We start from the raw sequence: 20,134 nt of genomic DNA on the forward strand, positions 1-20,134 counted from the left end.
ACCTAAATTATCATACTTCTTTTGGGTTTAAAACAAGCGGGATGACATTTCATGTAGGCTTTAAAAATTTTTAATAAAGATTTTGTTAAAATTATGGACATGTCCCAACTCATGTGACATTGTCACATGAGGGGACATGTAAGGGAAACTTTATTTTTCTATTTTTGTCTTTTTTACATGTACAGCTGATCTCCCTGAGGCAGCACTTAGCCTCAGGGAGATAAGTGTGCTCTTTCGTGTGCATGTGCGAAAGAGTGCACTCTCAATTTTGGGATTCCCCACGCCGGCAGGGAGTGCACAGCGCTTCCGTGCGGATGTCACGCTATGCAGGCCTTAATTGGTCCGCCCATGTAAACTGGCGGCGCGCCAATCGGAAGCGTGCCCGTACGTGCCCGCCCATCAACTTCCCCCCCTCCAATGGGGGAAAATTCAGCCCAATGAATTACTGGGCTGGGGTATTAAATCTCTCTGTGCTGCCGGTCAAACGCAGAGAAGTTGTGGACAGGGAAAGATTGAGAATCTCTTAGTCTCCTATCAGATTGCAGTAAATGGCATGGAAGAGGTCTTTGCGGTCCTTGCCAGGGGAAGGGGCAGATTCTAAGCCAGGTGGGCTGCAACTTTCCTTGTAATTCCTGGGAAGCACTGTTGCTATTCCTGACCCCACAGTGGAAAGTTTTATACTCACCTCTTCAACTTTTTCACCAGTTGCCAAGCTGCTTCAGTCTCAGCCTGGCAGAAATCAATTGGGGTTTTACTGAGGCAATAGGAACCCTACAGATTAAAATAGGATATTTTGGGAAAAGATTGAGTTGCAAACAGCTGTTTTTAACTCTTCTGATTCCCACAAAGCAAGTAAACATCTACACCACTATATTCATCCGAGTATACTAAATTGCCATAATTGAAACAATGGGTGTTGTCTTGTTTCAATGATGCACACAGGCTATCGACATTGTAGCTGAGTTAACTTTATTGATAACTCATTTTCCTAACATGAACACAAATCGGCAGTATCTGAACTCTGTCAAGACCAGCTCCAATATGTGCTATCTGACCTTCAACTCCCAGGTCAGGTGAACCCTTAGCTAGTACAAAGTAACTATTAGCACTGGAGTGCACTACCACAATGAGCTATTATCATGACTTTCCCTTTTCTTAAAAAAAACTTTTATATAACTCAAGTGCACAAAGTCTCTTATCTATTCTTTCTCACTCTCTTTTGATCAGTCTGTTTTGTCTTTTACTCATCTCTCTATCTCTGTGGTTTTCTCATAATCCTTCTACTGGATGTTCTGAATAATGACAGAGGTGATTTTGAAGGACAAGGGCCTTCTCACCACTGTGTCATATCGCCCCTTGGATAGTTTTCAAGACTCTCAGGTTTTGTCTGGTTATTTGTTGCTTCACTGGTAGATTCTGGTTTTTGATCTTCAGCTACTCTTTCTGGTTCAGAGCGGGGTTGTGTTTCATTTGTTTTCCATAAGAATTTCCAGTTTCTCCTATACTGTTGTCCGTTTGGAGTCTGCACTATGCAAGATCTTGGTTCTCCTGTGGTTCCTGTGACAACAGCAGGAATCCAGGTCCCTTCATGCTCAATCCTCACTGTCTCCCACATTCAGGTCAGGCAGAGGCAGGGCGCCTCGAACAAAGTACTATTTCTGCTTCTACTGTCTCAGTTTGAGCAGGTCCTACATGCTGTAGCTCACTGGCTGTGGAAATAATAGTTGGGGCGCTTTTGGAAGCTTAGTTCTTAGTCTTCTCCCCATCAGGAACTTTAATGCAGTATTCCTGAAATCCAGCAAAGCCAGGTAGGGGTCTATTCCATCTGCCTTTGCCTTCTTCAACAGGTGTTTTAAGGTCTGCACAGTACTTTCCACCATTCTGTTGGATTGTGGATATTTGGGACTTGACGTAGTGTGGCAAAACTCCCAGTCCTGTGCAAATTTGCAAAACTCACTGCCTGAGAATTGTGGACCATTGTCTAAGATCAGCACTTCAGGTATGCTGTGGTGAGTTAAAACTGATTTTAAATGATTTATTACAGTGATGTTCTGACTATCATTTCTCAGCACCACAGACTCAAAAAACTTTGAGTAATGATCTACTGCTAGTAGATACTCACTGGGCAGGATCTTCTAGTTGGCAAGCAGTGGCAGGGCCTGCTCACCGACGCGTAAAATGACGCGGAATGACGTTGGGTGGAACTCGGGCAGGATGAGGTTTCATGAGGGTATTTAAATTTTTATTAAAGGTTTCAATAAAAGTTATGGACATGTCCCAAATCATGTGACAGTGTCACATGAGGGGACATGTCAGGGAAATTTTTTTATCATTTGTATTACAAGTTTTAATTCCGAGCCGATCTCCCTGAGGCAGCGCTTAGCCTCAGAGAGATCTGCGCTCTCTTTTGCGGGCATGAGTGAAGGACCGCACTCCCAGCTGAGGGAATCCCCCCGCCACCGCCCGCACAGGGAGGGCATAGTGCTTCCGAGCCAATATCACACTGTAAATGGCGGCGCGCCCACGATTCGGGATGCCGATCAGAGGCGCGCCTGCCCGTGGCCACTTCCGCCCCGGACGTGGGGAAAATTTTTCCCACTGCTGTCAAATGTGAACAAGTCCACTCCAACTTTCTGCCAGGGCCTCTCTGGAACACTAGCCAGAATCTTTGGGTCAGCGTGCAGGGTCGGGGCCTGCTCGCCGATGTGCGATGTCGGGTGTGCGTCCCGAAGTCACCGTGCATCATTCCGATTTTCAGTTCGACGGGCACACACCGGAGTCGGCTGCGCGCCTGCTGAACTGTCAAAGGCCTATTAAGGCCATTTAAATATCAATTAAAATACTTAACAGAACTGCCTGTCCAACCTTAACATTGGGGGACGGGCGAAGAGACCAGGTGGCTTTCACATTTATCATATACCTCATCCACAGGCAGGATGAGGTTTCATGAAGTGTTTATAAATTGAATAAAAATTTTTTATTTAAGTTCATTGACATGTCTCAGCTCATATGTGACACTGTCACATGAGGGGACATGTCTTAAATTTTTTTTTTCTTTATTAAAATTTTTGACAATCAAACTAATCTCCCTGAGGCAGCTCTGTGCCTCAGGAAGATTTTGTGAAAGAGCGCAGGCCCCGACTCAGCCTGCTCCCCCCGCCGGCACAGAGAGCGCACAGCGCATCCGGGTGCACGTCACGCTGGGCGGGCCTTAATTACCCTGCCCACGTAAAATGGCAGCGCCCGTGGTCGGCTGCGCACTAGCCCGTGCCTGCTCCTGCTCAGTCCCTCCGATGGGGAGAAAATTCTCCCCACTGTGTGGTTAAAGTGGTTCCTTTTGTTGCCATTTACTGTACTTTTGGCACACTGCGCATGCATTCACCATTTCCCCGAATTGTACTCCCATTCCAGGCCAATACATTACATCTCAAAGTCTTCTCCTACATGTTTCTATGTCAAGGTGACTTTCATGTGTGTGCTGCAGCTTTTCTTTCCTCAGTGTTGCAGAAACTATGATCTCTTCTCCCATGAAAAGTATTCCTTCTGCTACATGAAGTTCCTCACAAAGGTTCCAGTACTCTTGTACAGCAGAAGGGGCTCTGCTTGGATGTGTGGGCCAGAGAGTTTGCACAAGCTGCTGCAGTTTTCTCAGGGTGGCGTTGTTCTTAGTCGCTTTCCTGATCTCATCCAGTTTGGTTACAGCCACAGGTAAATTCTTTGTCATCGTGTGATCCTGTGCTTCCATTTCTTTATCCTCGTCCTCCAGGATAGGTGTGCACATGACAGAGAGTCTGTGATGTACATGTCTTTGCCAGGGTTGTATTTAACTCTGACTTGGTACTTCTGCAGACGCATTAGTAACCTTTGAATTCTTGATGGTGCACAGTTCAGGGGCTTTTTAAGTGTAGCTTCCAAAGGCTTATGATCAGACTCTACCTCCATGACTTTGTCATAGACAAACTGGTGGAAGTGTTCTAAGCCAAACACAATTGCTAGCATTTCTTTCTCTATTTGGGTATACCGCTGCTGTGTTTCAGTCATTGCCTTTGAAGCGTATGTCACTGGTGCCTCATTTTGCAAGAGGTCAGCTCCCAGGCCAGTCTTTGGAGCGTCCACTGATATCTTGACCAGCTGACTGACATCGTAATACTATAACACTGGTGCCTGCGTCAGTGTTCTCTTCAGACTGGTCAAAGCTTCCTGGTGGATTTGTTCCCAGTGCCATTCCACACCTTTTTGTAAAAATTCTCTGAGAGGTTCTGTCAGGTCTGACATGTTTGGAATGAATTTCCCAAGATAGGTCACCATTCCCAAAAACCTCGCCAAGTCTTTCTTACATTCTGGATATGGCATGTTCACGACTGCTTCGATTTTACTCGGGTCCTGCTTCAGTGCCTCACTTGTTAGCACATGTCCCAAGTACTTGATTTCATGAAGACCTATTTTACACTTTTCCTTCTTCAAATTGAGGTTCCTTTCTCTAGCTCTGGCCAGCACCTGCCTCAGCCTGCGGTCCTGTTCTTCTCGTGAGGCTCCTCAGACTAGCATAACGTCAATATAGGTTTCCACACCCTTTCACCCTTCAAACAGCTGCTTCACTGTTTGTTGGAACACCTCCAGAGCTGAATTAATACAAAAGGTCAGCGTAAAAACTTGCATTGCCCATATGGCGTGTTGAAGGTGCCGAGATAGAAACTGCATTCTTCCAGCTGGACCTGACAGAAGCCTGAACTCGCATCCAAAACTAAGTAGTATTTAGCATCAGCTAAATCTCTTCTACTGTGGGCAGCTGGTGATGCTGTCTTTGTACTGCCTGGTTTAAGCCTCTGGGACTCAGATGGAATTGCAGATCCCATCTGATTTTTCTACAATTACAATTGGATTAACCCATTTTGTCGGTTCTTCAATTTTCTTGATGATGTGAAGTTTCCGCATTCTGTTCCAACTCTGCTTTCAGTCGGTCTGTCAGCATTACTGGTATTTTCCTGGGCGGTTGTACTTTGGGTGTCACAGTTTTGTCAATCTTGATGGTGTGTTCTCCCTTTACACAGCCAATCCCCTGGAACACATCTTTATACTCGTTCAGGATGTCATTAGTGGTGACATTCATTATTCTCTTGATTAGCTTCAGATTTTCACAAGCTTTGATTCCAAGAATGGGGTTTGCATCAGTTTTCACCACTATGAATGGAACTGCTTGAGACTGTTTTTTGTAGTTCACTTTCAGTGTGCACTTGCCTTCCATTGCAATTTTTTCACCTGTATAAGTAGGCAGAGGCCACCAGCTCTCCATTGCTAGTCAGTGCCACTGGGAGTAGTGGCTGCTACCAGTAACACATGCACCAGAGACCTAGGATCAATGAGGGACCCAGGCCACAGATCATTGAGGGAGAGATGATTGTCATGGGGAGAATGTCACTATTCCCCCACTGCTGGGAGGGGCACTAAATTCCATCCAATGTATTCAGCAGATGCTGTGGATCTCAGGTACAGTAAAATGATCAGGTCCAAACATATGCTAACATTAAGACAGAGCAATGTACTTATGCCACTACAGTCATGATTATGGGAGGGAAAATAATAAATTTCTCATCAATAGTTGCTTTTGAGTGAACTTTGCTGAGTGCACGTCAATTCATGCATGACTTTATCCAGTGCAGCTGTAATGAAGGTACCAATGCATAATCACTAGCTTTGGAACCATACTTTGGCAAGAAATCAATGAGGAATTGGAGGCAAAATAAAAATATGAAAAAAAGTTTCTAAAAGATTTGTGATTAAGATGTTTAATTTATGCTATTGTAGTGGCAAGTTTCATGAGCATAGTTGGCATTCAAATTTACTATTTACAGATCTTTCAGCCAGGTAGCTATAGCAGAAATATCTTACAAACAGAAAAAAACATCCCTATTAACAGAAGCAAGTAAAAATGTTGGAACTGTTCAAGGAGTCTTTTGTCTAACCTTTAACAGACAAGTAGATGGATGATACATAGAGATGAACAATTATCATTGAGTTATCATCCCATTTTGCAAAAACACAGGTGCGTATAACATTATTCACCAATACCTGTAAACATCTGCTTCTGCTTGGTATCAGGTTTAGGCACTGATTTTGAGATGATGGAGGAACTATCTGACAGAGGATCAGATTCTGTAAAAGAGAACAAACAAAAACAAAAATGTGACAGTTAAAAATGTATTTCATGAGAGCATTTAAATTAATTGTGGCACAAAAGATGGAGTAAAATGTTAGGATCATATTCCAATTTGGAAAAAATGTAATTATCTTATTTGTATACATGCAACAGTGAAGCTTTAAGACACTGTAATACATTTAATAACCAAGAAAGTTTATACTTAAGGCATGATGCAGTGCATTGATCAAGCATTTTATATAAGCAATGATTTGAACTTCATTTGAGAGGCACACTTGATGAACCAGGAATGTTAAATTCCACAAAACATGCAAAATATTGTTCATACAATATATTGGCCAAGTGCTTAAAACATAAGATACAAATTGCATTGGCTACTTGATACAGTCCGAGCAAAAGTGAGTATTGAATTCCAAGCAAACCAGAGTGCATTGATAACTAAAACATATTTAACATCAAGGCAAAGGGAAGCAATGCACTGCATGTAATTATGAATAGCAGAGTAGTACAACATTTGTTTCTGCATACAGGCTGGCATCACTTCAGTTTATACTTAAAAACTGCAAAACTCACTGATATCCTTTTACAGATTGATACCTTTCACAGATAGAACCAAACTCAACAATTTTCTGTAATATCTCACCTCTTTATCAAAGTAAAACATCCAAAACCCTGAATCTACTCTGCCAACATCCCCACTTTTTATTTCGGACCTTTTGCAGAAACAATCTTTTTGCATTTTATCCCAATGATAAACAGTTTTTTTTCAAATAATGCAGAAGGTAAATAGATGGACTATATTAGTGCTGCAGAAAACACAAAGAGACATGAATGCAGACTGTTGAACATGTGAACAATGGGTGATTAATGGATGGTTATAAAGTGTTCAGCATACTATCACATGACAACAGTCAAACCCATGCTGGTATTTTTAGAAATACCTGAGATATCCTTTTTCCCAGTGCTACCAAATTGAGGCTGAACAGGGCTTGTATTGCGCACATGTGGAGTTTCAGAGGTTGGAAACCCATGGTCTGTGGACGATAAAAAATAATGCAAGCTTCTATCATCTCTCAACCAAACGCGAATGGTACTGAATGTAGTATCTATGTATTTTCTGTACATCAACATAAATCGCCGATGGTGAAATTCATTTATTTTGCATCTGTTGAAAGTATTGTCCATATTCCATTCCAATCACAGTATATTGACCACATGATTTACTTCATAGAATTATAAGCTTCATGCGAAATGGTGAGCTGAATAGCCAATTCAATGTCATTCAATATCCCTCACTCAAGAATAAAAGCGATTTGACGAGAGCTATTCAGGAAATAGCAATACTTGAATCCCATGGAAGATTCAACATTGGCTCAGTGATACATTTCACAAGCAGCACAATCACCAAACCCCAGTGAAATGCATAACTTATTGAACAACCAGCATGCCACAGGCAAATATTATAAAAGAACAACACGATGAATGGTGCACTGACCTTCTAAAATATTTCATGCAAAAGCAACAAAAGATTCCGTGCAAGAGACTGTGTAATGGTGACCACATAAGTGCAACATACAATGCAATAAATCAAGTGAATATGTCATAGGATATATGGTATACTTATTGATGTCACAGCAACATGCATCAACCTTCATAATATTGATCAGGAAATATATTTTATGCTCCTTTATCTCAAGTTCATGAGATGCACTGATGAGGCATAGTGGGAATAAGCAAAGCCCTTAAAAGCTATGCAACACATAGCCAATTGGTCACTTCACATATTTCAAACAACAACAACGAACAAACACCATGCAAGATACAGTGTGCTGATTGCCTAATACATTTTGAATTTGTATTCATTACTAGGAGAAAACAGAATTTACCAGTTATAAGTGAAAACGTAGCATAACATGTATGACACAAGAGTTGCACATCCATGTCTTAAAATTACACATTTAAATATTTTCTCTGGTCTCAATTTGGGTCACTACTGCAGTTGTTCTCTGGCCTGGTACCATTGTTGATGTTAAACAATCATAGAGACCGTTATCACCGGTTTCACCTGTATCACCTTCTATTTATATTTCTGCTTAATGTCCTAGTTCTCATATTTCCTTCTAAATCCACAAACAACACTAAAGATAACAGTTTAAAGATGAAACTGTAGTTTTTTAAAAAAAATCATTCAGTTATTGAATAAATGCAGTTTCACATAATGTTACAACAACATCAGCACCCATGCCAGGGACATTTACTGCAATTACCTGTCAAATTCTTGTCCTCTATGTTATCAAATGCAGGTTGTTGGCTTTGATTGAACATATATGGAGTGCCAGAGGTTGGCAGTTTAAGCTCTGTAAGGGATAACAAAGAAACCAAATACATACCCTTGTGTCTTTCACTTAAACAACACTAATATTAATAAACCAGCCTCTCTCTAACTTAAGAAAGTATATTTATGCCTTTTTTATTGGTAAATTCCACGTGATTCATGTAAACATATTAACAAGTGACTTAATGACTACTCTAACAAAAGAGTAATATGCTGGCTCAAGAAACAACAGACAGGATTTTCCTCTATCTTTCTGCCTGTTTAGCAGCAGTACTGGGATGGAAAGTTTTGCCATTTCTGCTCTGTGTGTTTTGGCATTGTCTCAACCATACACTGGATCTCTCTGTCTAAGTGAGCAGGATGTGCATATTCAAAAGAGATGGTAAAGACTGAGTGATACAATGGTCCAGGCTTTGTGGTTAAGGATAATCAGTGGTTTTTACTTCCTCTTTTGTTGTCCATGAGAATTCTTCACTATGATTGGCTGCTAAGTCTGCTTGGTGACATCACTGGTTTCCAGAAATCCCCTTGAACTAATGCTAACGTCAATAAAGGGGAAGTCCAGGTCACAGAGATCATTAGATCTTTGTGGGTTCTTTGCTGCTGGCAGCAAATGATGCACACCATTCCCATCAGCATTCAATAGTTATCCACCATTACTAGATGACAGGATAAGGAGAAGAAAAGTTAAATGGCTCCAGCAGGAACATTTTGAAGAAAGAAACATTCCAACAATGAGTTTTGGATGGCCTCAAGTTTACAGAAAGTAGAACATAGGAGACCGGCCAGGAGCTCATTAACATAGTCGAGGCTGGAGGTAACAAAGGCATAGGTGAAGGTTTCAGCAGGAGAAGAATTGCAGAAGGGACAGAGTCACACGATGTTAGAGGTGGAAGTAGGTGGTCTTTGTGTTGGCACAGATTTGTGGTTGAAAGCCCATCTTGGGGTCAAGTGTGATAAGGAGGTTGCAATCAGTTTGATTCAGCCTCAAACAATTGCAGGGAGAGGAATGAAATTGCTGGCTAGGGAGCAGTTTCTAGCAGGGACCAAAGACAATGGCTTCAGTCTTCCAATATTTAATTGGAAGAAATTTCTACTCATCAGACAAGCAGTTTGACAAGTTCAAAACAGTAGAGGGGTTGAGAGAGGTGGTGGGCACCCTCAGCACACATGTGGAAATTAACACTGTGTTTTTGGATGATGTCACCGAGGGGCAGCATGAAGATGAGAAATAGCAGGAGGCCAAATACAGATTTTTGGGGGACACCAGGGTTACTATGTTGGTGAGAAGAGAAGCCATCAGTGATGATTCTTCAGGTACGTTTAGATAGATAAGAGCAGAACCAGGCAGGTGATGAACAGCTGGTGGGATCTGGTATGATCAACCATGTCAAAGGTGCAGAGAAGTCAAGAAGGATGAAGGGGGATAGTTTATCTTTGTCATAGTCACACAGGATGTCATTTGTGGTTTTGATAAGAGGTGTTTCTGTACTATGGTAGATGCAGATTCCTGATTGGAGGGATCCAAACATGGAGTTCAGGAAAAGATGGGAACAGATTTGGGAGGCAACAACACATTCAAGAACTTCGGAACAGGATTTTCGGATCGTCGGATGTGCATGGCGGGCGGGCCAGAGAGAGGCTGGGAAACCGGCTGCCACCTGTGTTTAGCCCCCAACCATGATTTCACACTGGCTGGCCAATTAACAGCCAGCCAGTGTGAAAAGCGCACTGAGGCCCAGCGTTGCCGGGGTGGGAATGGGAAGAGGCCGAGCGCTGAAGTCAGCGCAGGCGCGGGGGACCACGCAATGAAAGATCCCTGAAGGCAGAGAGCTGCCTCAGGGAGCTGAAGAATTTTAAATGCAAAAAAAATTATGAAATTTCAAAAGAAAATTCCACCCAAAAGAATCACTCATTTAAACATACTGATGATAAAAATTCCACCCAAACATTTTTTTAAAAAATTAATATCGGAAACCTCATCCTGTCCTTGGATGAGGTTTCCTCAAAAATCCAAAGGCCACCTGGCCGATTCGCCTGCCTGCCAACCATAATGTGGGACAGGCAGCTAAAAATCCAGGTCAATTACTGCCTTAATAGCCTTAATAGGCCTCTTAATTGTCGGTGGGCCCCCTGGCAACTCTTGCACACACCCACCAACCAAAATATTGTGTGAGTGCACGATGAAGTCGGGACGCTCACCCGACGTCATCACGCGCTATTTCATACTCAGGCATGTCAGGCATGTGCCCACATGCAGGGCGAATATTCATGCCCCCAGAGAGGAAAGGGAGGTTGGGGATGGGGTGGTAGTTTGCAAGGATGGAGGAATGACTAAAGGAAAGAATACAGTCGGGTCCCTAGGGATCTGTATTGGGACCACTTATATATCTGATCTATTTTTATGACCTGCACTTGTGCATAGGAGGCACAACTTTGCAAATGATACAAAACTTGGAAAGATATTAAGCAGTGAGGTGGGTAGTATCAGATATCAGGAGGAAATAAATAGACTGTTGAAATGGGCAGACACATGGCAAGTGAAATTTACTGGAGATTTATCAGACTGATATCTGGGATGCGGATCTTCAGTCATCTGGAGGGTCTAGAGAATCTAGGATTGTTCTCCTTACATCAAATGTTGAGAGATTTAAGAAAGGTGTTCAAACTTAGAAGGGTTTTAAAAGAATAAAGAAATTATTTCAATTGATAGGAGGATCAGTGAAAAGAGGACATAAATTTAAGATCATTGAAAGATTTTTTAAAAAGTCATGGATGTATATTGTGTCTTTTATGACCTCAGGACATTCCAAAGCACTTTACAACCCAGTGTAGTCACTGTTGTAATGCAGGAATACAGCATCCAATTTACACACGGCAAGCTCACATAAACAGCAAGGTGATAATGAGCAGATGATCTGCTTTTTTCATTGTGTTGATTGAGGGATAAATCCTGACCAGGACACACAGGATAACTCCCTTCCTCTTCAAATTAGTGCAATGCTATGTTCCCTGTAAAATGTTGTTGTTATGTGCTGCTTGTTTTTTCAATGTGCTGTAATATTAAATGTTCTCATGTGGCTGCAGTATTTCATACTGAACAGAGCCTGTGTGGTACCTTCCAGGCTGCTGTGTGACCATGAATGAGAACATTAGTACCATGGGATCTGTTGCATCTACCTGAGTGGACAGATGGAAACACGGTTTAACGCATCATCTAAGGGACAGCACCTTTGATAGTGTAACGCTCCCTCAGTACTGCACTGATGTGTCAGCCTAGGGTTTTTGCTCAAGTCCCTGGAGCAAGCTTGACCCCACTTTTTTCTACCTCAGAAGTGAGAGCGCTACCGGGCTTGACACTGCAATTGGTAATGGAACCAGAAGGAAGATGAAAAGACATTTATTTATGCAGCAACTTACTAAGATCTGGAATGCATTACCTGGATGCAGGTTGTAAAGGGAATTGGATAAATGCTTGAAAAGGGAAAAAGTGCAGACCTATAGGTAAGAAGCAGGGAAATGAGGCTAACTGTAGAGTTCTTTCAAAGAGGCAACAAAGGCATGATGGGCCGAATGGACTCTTTCTGTGCTGTAAGTTTCTATGATTAAGACAACTGGGGAGGCTGGTTAGTCTTTTAAGCTGTTGCAGACTATGGTATCCTTTAGCAACTGCTGCCAAGCAGTGTGCCAAAAATAATTAAATGAAGCTAATCTTGGGAAATTACCCAGAGTTAGCACCAGGGCAGATGGGAGGCCCAAAATTCCATTCTGCCACACTTCTGGCGGCATTTCCAAAGACCAAGTAAATCTTGGAAATGTATTAATACATTTTATGAAAATTAAGTCCAACAAGCACCATACAAGGCACAGTATATTCAGCATCTGAAAGGGATGGCCCAGCCAGCGAAGCCCACATCCCGTGAATGAATAAAAAAAAACACAAGTATAGCATGATAACATGCTAGACACTGGATATAAAAGTAATGTTTTTGCTGAAAGACATAATATTTATCAATGTGCATATCTAAATACAAATTTTCAACTTCATGGCATGTACAGTTTACCAGCCACGCAACATAATTCAGCCAAGCCAATGAAATTCAAGAGATTTGTAAGCTTCACAAATAGCAAGGAAAAGACTCCATGCAAAGATGCAACGCACCAGAGTTTACCAAGTACCAGAAAACATATACAACACGGGAGGTATTGCAGGATAGTTTCACTGTCACTTAAAATTGCATAAATAACTCTGTTATTTTCAATCTCAACAACAACAAACTTGCATTTATAAAGCAATTTTATTGCAATAAAACATCCCAAGGCACTTCATAGCTGTACAAACAATATTTGACAAGGAGCAACACAAGGAGGGCAGATGACAAAAAGCTTGGTTGAGGGGGCAGGTCTTAAGGAGCTTTTTAAAGAGGAGGAAAGAGAGCAAGGTTGAGAGTTTCAGGGAGGGAATTCCAGATCTTAAGGCCTTGGGAGCTCAAGGCACAGCTGCCACCAGTGGAGCTTAAGAGGCTAGAATGATGGAACACCGATATATTGTATGACTGGAAGAGGCTACAGAAATAGGGAGCACTGAGGCCATGAAGGGATTTGTAAACAAGGAAGAGAACTGCAAAATTGAAGGGCTGCTTGTATAGGTCAGCAGACACAGGGGCAATGAGCGAATGAAACTTGGTGAGAGTTAGGACATGAGCAAGGCTTGGATGACAAGTTTAGAGAAGGTATAAATTTGGAGCTGGCCATGAGTATATTGGAATAGGCAAGGCTAAAGGTAACAAAGGTCTGGATGAAGGCTTCAGCAGCAGATAAGCTGAGACAGACTTGGAGTCAGGCCATGTTGTGGAGGTGAGGTAAGCAGTCCTACGATGGCACGGATATGCAGTTGAAAGCTCACCTTGTGGCAACTAGGACATCAAGGTTGCAAACAATCTGGTTCAGCCCCAGGCCATTGCCAGGGAGAGAGATGGAGCCAGTGGCTAGGGAACGGAGTTTGTGGCAGGGTCAGTCTACCCAATGTTTAGTTGGAGGAAATTTCTGCTTATCCAGCACTGGATGCCAGACAAGCAGTCTGACAATTTAGAGACAGTGGAGGAGTCGAGAGAGAGGGTGATTATCGATCCTTGGGGTATGCAGATGTAACTGTGTTGGAGTGGGAAGGGAAACCATTGCAGGTGATTGCAAATAATTGCTTGTTTATCAATATGCTATATGGCAAATAATCAGAAACAAAATCATATGGACTTGAAATGTTAACTCTGTTTCTCTCTCCACTGATGCTGCTCGACCTGCTGAGTTTTTCCAGCATTTTCTGCTTTTGTTTCAGATTTCCAGCATCCGCAGTATTTTGCTTTTATCTTTGTTCATTTGGTTATAATGTAAGAGAATGTTGTACTCAACCACTGATCAAAATTGCAAGGCAACATGAAAGATGGAGCAGTATATTAAACTGTATTCCTTACAATAACTTAAGTACAAAATACATTTTTATGCAAGACATTGCACAAGTAAATAATGCTTCCAATGTTAATGACAGCATCGGCTCTTAGGCATTTACCTGTGAACTTCTCATCTTCTTTGCTACCGAGTTCAGATATTGGAGTTGACCTGAACTTGGGGGAAGTATCAGACTTTGTCGGCTTATGGGCTGGAAAGAAACCAAAGAGAAACCTTTGTATCTTTCACAAAAATGGCACTGGTGTTGATAAATTGCCATCTCTATACTGTAAAGAACATATATGACTATTCTTTAATTGGTCAATTCAATGTGTTTTATATAAGCATATAAAAAATGGCCTGATGATTAATCTGTAACAATGCCCAGCACTGCCTTATGAATTGTCAGCTTTACAACTTTGCAATCAGGAAGGCACTGATGGCAGGTGTTCTGAAAGATGCAAGGGAGTTTGATGTTGACATTCTGATGCAAAAGGGTCAGTCCGTGAAGGACAGGAAGCAGCTACTATGGTATCTGCTGCCACACAGCTCATTCAGCTCTTTTCCACGGGTAAAAGATTTGAGTCTTCTTACTCAACCTTTCTTCTCACAGTTGGCCATCACATCCCAATTCTGACCCTCAACATCAGCACCTTCCCTATTCCTTATTGTCAAACAAGAGAATCAAACACCAAACAGTCCTTTCATGAAATATACCACTGATTTAGTGCAATTATTTACCAATCTGTTACCATGCACCTTCATTTCCTTTAGTTCCTCCGAGTTGCTTCTCTGATGTTTTTCAAACCAGAAAATACTGGCCCCAAAATTTGCATTCCATCATTCATGGCTCCAAAGTGAATTGACTAACTTGCCTGGATCACTCATGAAATAGAGGAAGGTTTGCAGATGCTTTTGCAGCTGCTATTTTCTCCGGGCTGCCCAGAAACAAGTTGAAATTCTCATGGATGTTGGTGAACAGCCAGGTGGTGGACTCCATCAGTATCTATTAATATGCTACACATCTTTGAAGAGGACATGCAGAATCTCCATATAAGTCTCACCCTCTGCTAACATCCATTGCTTCACGGGATTCGAGACTAGTGAGCACTTGCTCTTCAGCCAGTCCCTTATACATCATGCCTTTGTACAATTATATCAGGCTAGGCTCCAATTACACATTTGCATTGTCAGGCTTCTTTGTATGATGTGTCTCATCATGTGTCAATTTGTCATCTACACTAGCTTTGCCCCCTCAAGGAGATTGCTGAGTGCAAGGATGAATGACGAGTGTGTGTGTGTGTTTGTGTGTGTGGCTGCCAATGTTGCCAGAGGTAGAAAACAGTGCAAGGCCTTGCAATCATCTTTGCTGGTATAGACACTCCTACTCCTAACTGGCAGGTCATATTTGAAGGCTTGCTTTATTGTTTCCTGTGTTAAATGTAGGAACATCTCTAGCATTACCTGTCATCGTCTTCTTCAGGGAGGATGCATAATGCCCATTGCTGTTCTGATAAAAGGTCATCAACCTGAAACATTAACTCTGCTTCTCTCACAGATGCTGTCTGACCTGCTGAGCATTTCCAGCATTATTTGTTTATATTTCAGCATCCACAGAATTTTGCTTTGTATAGAGGTTTGAGAATACTCAGTGCAGCTACATGGGCATCCATGGATGCAGGGTGAAGGAACGCATGGGTGCAAAGGGACAGTTCCTAATGGTATTGGAGCAGCATACACATATTTATTTAGCATTGCAAGCTTCCGTTTTGCCCCTTCTGGTGAGATCACTGAATTCTTTGCAATAATGCAGCCACTGTCTTGACAACCAGATGTTTGTTGCGCAAAAAGAGGAAGTTCTTCCTGCGTTGTACTTGTTGCAGCAAGATTTTTATCACCTCATCATCAAAGCTGGAGGCCCTGCTTCTCCCCAGATTGCTGCCAGACATTTCTTCAGCTGAATAGCGCAGTCATGTCTCAACCAACAATACCTACAGCAATGATTTTCTCTCTACTCAGCACACGCTTGACACATGGAACTAGGTGTAAGTAGTGCACATCCATAATATGAAAAACATCCAAATCTGTAAATGCAGGTGGATTCAGGTACATCTCACTCGGTTTCTGACTTACACATGAGGAGCTGGTGATTTGTGGCTGGCAGTTTCCTCCCCAGCCCCAATCACTGCAAGTATGGTGGACAGGCTGGCTTAGCATTCATCCATTTGACTCACTGCTGGCTGTGGCAATGGGCAGGAGTCAGTTTATGTAAATTTGTTGGGCTCCTTGTGAGATTTGTGCACTTGGGAGCTCGCCACCTGGTGAATATGATTGCCAGATTGCTCTAAATGTTCCACTTAGTCTAGCATTGCTGGACACCTGTGATGTAAAGCTATTCATAGCATTCAGCATGCTAGGGCAAACATGATGGAAAATTTGATTTATGACATTACTCCATCAGTAATATGTTTACCTAAAGTAACTTTATACAAGTACACCTATAACTTCAGGTGTAATGTACCAGGACCCATTTTCTATCTGCTTCACATTGCCACAAAAAAAGATAATGTGGAAAGATTAAAGGAAATCCTATTTCTGCTACATCTTGCTAAGCTGATTTTATGCTTCACCTGTGCAGTGGGTGGCTAGAGGTCCCAAGTAGGATAGAAACATTTGGTCTCGTAGGCTTTTCAGCTCCGCAATAATAAACAAGTCTATTTAAATATTAGCTGCAACCTTTAAGAGTCTCAGTTATTTGTATTTCCAATCTACTCCTGATGAGAGGAACTCCCACAGGTAGACCCATTCTGGGCTGGAAGCTCATGGTACATATGATTTCAACTGTAGGAAATTGTACAAAAGTGACCCCACATGATACCAGCGGGTGCAAAGATAATTGAAAACCGTCACTTTAGCACTAGAGCTACACCTCCAGCTCTACAACTTATTAGCTCAGCAATATCAAAACAGAATCCACAAAACTTCCTGAAAGGCACAGCACTTTAACTATCCAAGCATAATCATGATAAGATGACACTGGATGCAACAACAATTTTTAAACATGTGAAACACATAATATTTGCCAGGCAATACATTTATTGAACCACAGTGTCTAAACACCATGTGGTACACAGTTGATTGGCAGTCTTAAGTTACTTAGAAAAGCACAGCCCTCACAACACATGAGATGTATGACATTGCTCAAGAAACATATTTCACAGAACAGCAATCAAGACATCATGCAGGATACAGTGTGTTGACTACCAAACAGACTTTCACAAAAGTAACCCAGAGGTTATTTTAGTGTAGCATAGCATTTATGATAAAGGACTTCAATGTAATGTCACAGAATGGTATTACTCAGCCATGCATTAAAAACACATAAATATTTGCAGTCTCAAAACAATTGATATAAAAAGACGATCACTGATCTAGCAACATCGTCTATGCTAAATATTCACAAAACTAAACATCATCACTGCTTTTGTCCATTTCTAAAATGCTGTGTTTTAGCAATCCTCAAAATGAGCACACACATTAAAGATATAGCAGTAACAGAACATTGTAATTCCTTAAAATAATGAATGTAGAATTAAACCATAATATAAGGTACTATTATCTAAATCATTTCTGCATAATATTACATATTAGCATTACTGATAACAAATTACTATGAGTACCTGTGAATTCCTTGTCCTCTATATGGTCAAGCTCAGATACAGAGGTTGGAATGAACATATGTGAAATGTCAGAGGCTGGAAGCTTATGATCTATAAGGGACAATAAAAAACAACAGATCCAAACCATTGTGTCTTCCACTAGAACAACACTGATGCCAATAACCTGCTTTCCCTGTATCTTCAGATTTACATCCATATTTTAATTAGCTCGATGTGCTTCAGATAAATATAAGTGGTTACTTGATAAGAAACAACAATGTCTAACAAAACATATAATGGATTTATCAGCAAGGCAATGTGTGCAAAGACACTCCAATAAATCATGCAAAGCTTATTAACCATCCAACAAAGTACACACAAGCACAGCCACGGTAAGATTGTAGTCAATAGTTAAGCTCTATGAAAACAGGATTATTCGATTTTACATAGGTCCACGACATACACAAATTTTTAGGTATCCAGTGAAATTCAGACAAGTACTGCCCTTAATACTGCTGAGAAACGCTATAGATTGATGTACTATGCATCATATAAATATAACAGAACAGCAACAACAAGATCTATGCAACACATATTAACACAAAGAGGGAATCACAGGGGTGGTGACTGAAGTGAATGACAAACACCACACCCCCACCAATGCCCTGTCCTTGGCAGAGTGAAGCTAGACAAATTTCACATTTCACTCCCAAGTGTATTCTCCTGAGTAAATCATTGGGGCCGGGGGCGGGGGGGGGGGGGGGTGGGGGCGGCGGCGGGGTGGAATGGCTTCAGGAGGGAGACCTGGGTAGAGGAGACCTCAACTTTTATCATAGAGTTTTGAGTACGCCTGCTCCTCCAGGCATCAGAAATTAATTAAGAACAGTTAAATGCTGTGCAGATTAGTTCATCCTGGCTCCTCTTTCTGCTAGTTCCACCTGGCAGAAAGTTCACAATGGCTTCCCTGCTCAGGCCACCAACTGAAAACTGATCAAAATATTTAAAGAAGGACCTGCCAACTTTAGATGGGTGACCATAAGCCTGTTCAGAAGAGCAGTTTAGAATATACAATTTCCATCATGCAGATCAGGTTGAATTTTCCCTAATTCTGTACTAACCAATACATTTAACTCCAATGCTAAACACTAGTTCACCAAATGGAAGCGTAAGAATATGGCATATCACTTGTAGAATATGCTTTTAATTTGCATCACAAGTTGATGACTCTTAAACTTATACCTTAAAATTAAGAAAGCCTAGGTGAAATTCTTAGTAACTTGCACATATGAGAACTTACAAATCTGGATTGTTATTGCAACCGATTTCTTGCACCAGTTTTCAAAGATGCTGATTGAGTCAAACTGGCCTTTTGTATTCAATGCATTATTTTTTCTTAAGGACAAATGTTAATGATTCCACATTATCTCATGCACACCAGCTTTGTTGTTGCAGTCATCAGTTTAATTTAACATGGACAAACATACAGTACAGAAACAAACGCTAAACAAACAGTAGAGGCAATTCCATAAAAAAATTTAAAAGTGTCAGAAAAGAGATAGAAGACAAAACATGCAAAATGATGAATAATGTAAGCCATAGGCACTTATAAAATTAATTGCACAATCGTGATATTATTTAGAGCCATGCCACAGGTAGTTATGGGAATACCTGTTAATTCTTTCTCTCTTGTCTCATATACAGGGGTTGGATTTGACACAATTGCAGTGTCAGATGTTGAGACCTCATAGTCTGTAATAGATAACAAATGAAACCAAGTGAAATTGTTGTTTCCTTTTTCAAAAACAGCACTCATATTGCTGTACATGTTACTTATAAATGTTAGTGGCGAACCCAAGAGTAATGTTCCTGGTATAGCTTTCCCATTATGTAAGGGCATGAATTTAATTGGGTTCTAGGTAATGAAAGAGATAAGGTAAAAACCAAGTTGTGCAACTTTTGTAAAAAGTGAAAGATTGTGTAAGCAGGTGGTGTGCAAGTTAGTCACTGGAAAGGATCAATGGATTTTTGATTTAGATTGAAAAACAATAACCATCATCAGCTAACAGAAGGGATATGGCCGGTTGGCCATATAATAGAAACAAAACATTCTTTATACCACTGGTCACCAATGTAATGCTGTTGCAGAACTGGGTGTATTATTTCATTATAATGACAAACAATGGTTTCCAATGTAATCATACATTGTGCATCCAAAATTAAACAATCATACAATACTAAACCATATGCGGCATGATGTGTTGATAAATTAATTCAATATTGTTCAAATCAATTCATCCCCCAAAGAATGATATTGACAATCCATGAAGGAACATTGTTTTCACCAAGTAAAAAGGTATTTGTACCGTCCAATTAACCTCACAACAATATAGCCATGAAAGGCTGACAGACACTTGAAAGCCAAGCAGCCTCCAAACTTCACAAGATTAGCATGCTGACCAAATAATCCAACAGTGACAAGCAAAATGCATAAATTTCATGAAATGGGCAGTAGATTGCTTATTCCAGTTACTTTGTGAC

General features: G+C 41.2%; 1 protein-coding gene across 22 annotated transcripts in view; it reads right to left on the reverse strand.

Annotated features, from left to right (window-relative positions):
- The window catches only part of LOC121290577 (target of Nesh-SH3-like), a 290,979-nt gene that overhangs the window by 75,005 nt on the left and 195,840 nt on the right, over positions 1-20,134 (reverse strand). For 20 of the 22 annotated variants that reach the window (XM_041211152.1, XM_041211159.1, XM_041211153.1 and 17 more), the window contains 6 exons: positions 19,265-19,345; positions 17,618-17,707; positions 14,059-14,148; positions 8,425-8,514; positions 7,099-7,191; positions 6,070-6,153 (listed from right to left, as the gene is read on the reverse strand). In XM_041211152.1, the coding sequence (XP_041067086.1) occupies positions 6,070-6,153; positions 7,099-7,191; positions 8,425-8,514; positions 14,059-14,148; positions 17,618-17,707; positions 19,265-19,345 (528 nt within the window). The remainder of the gene's footprint in view (positions 1-6,069; positions 6,154-7,098; positions 7,192-8,424; positions 8,515-14,058; positions 14,149-17,617; positions 17,708-19,264; positions 19,346-20,134) is intronic. The other 2 variants (XM_041211161.1, XM_041211169.1) reach the window with 2 other exon arrangements.

The sequence above is a fragment of the Carcharodon carcharias genome, chromosome 18 (assembly GCF_017639515.1).
Source record: "Carcharodon carcharias isolate sCarCar2 chromosome 18, sCarCar2.pri, whole genome shotgun sequence".
In the NCBI taxonomy this organism is placed as follows: Eukaryota; Metazoa; Chordata; class Chondrichthyes; order Lamniformes; family Lamnidae; genus Carcharodon; species Carcharodon carcharias.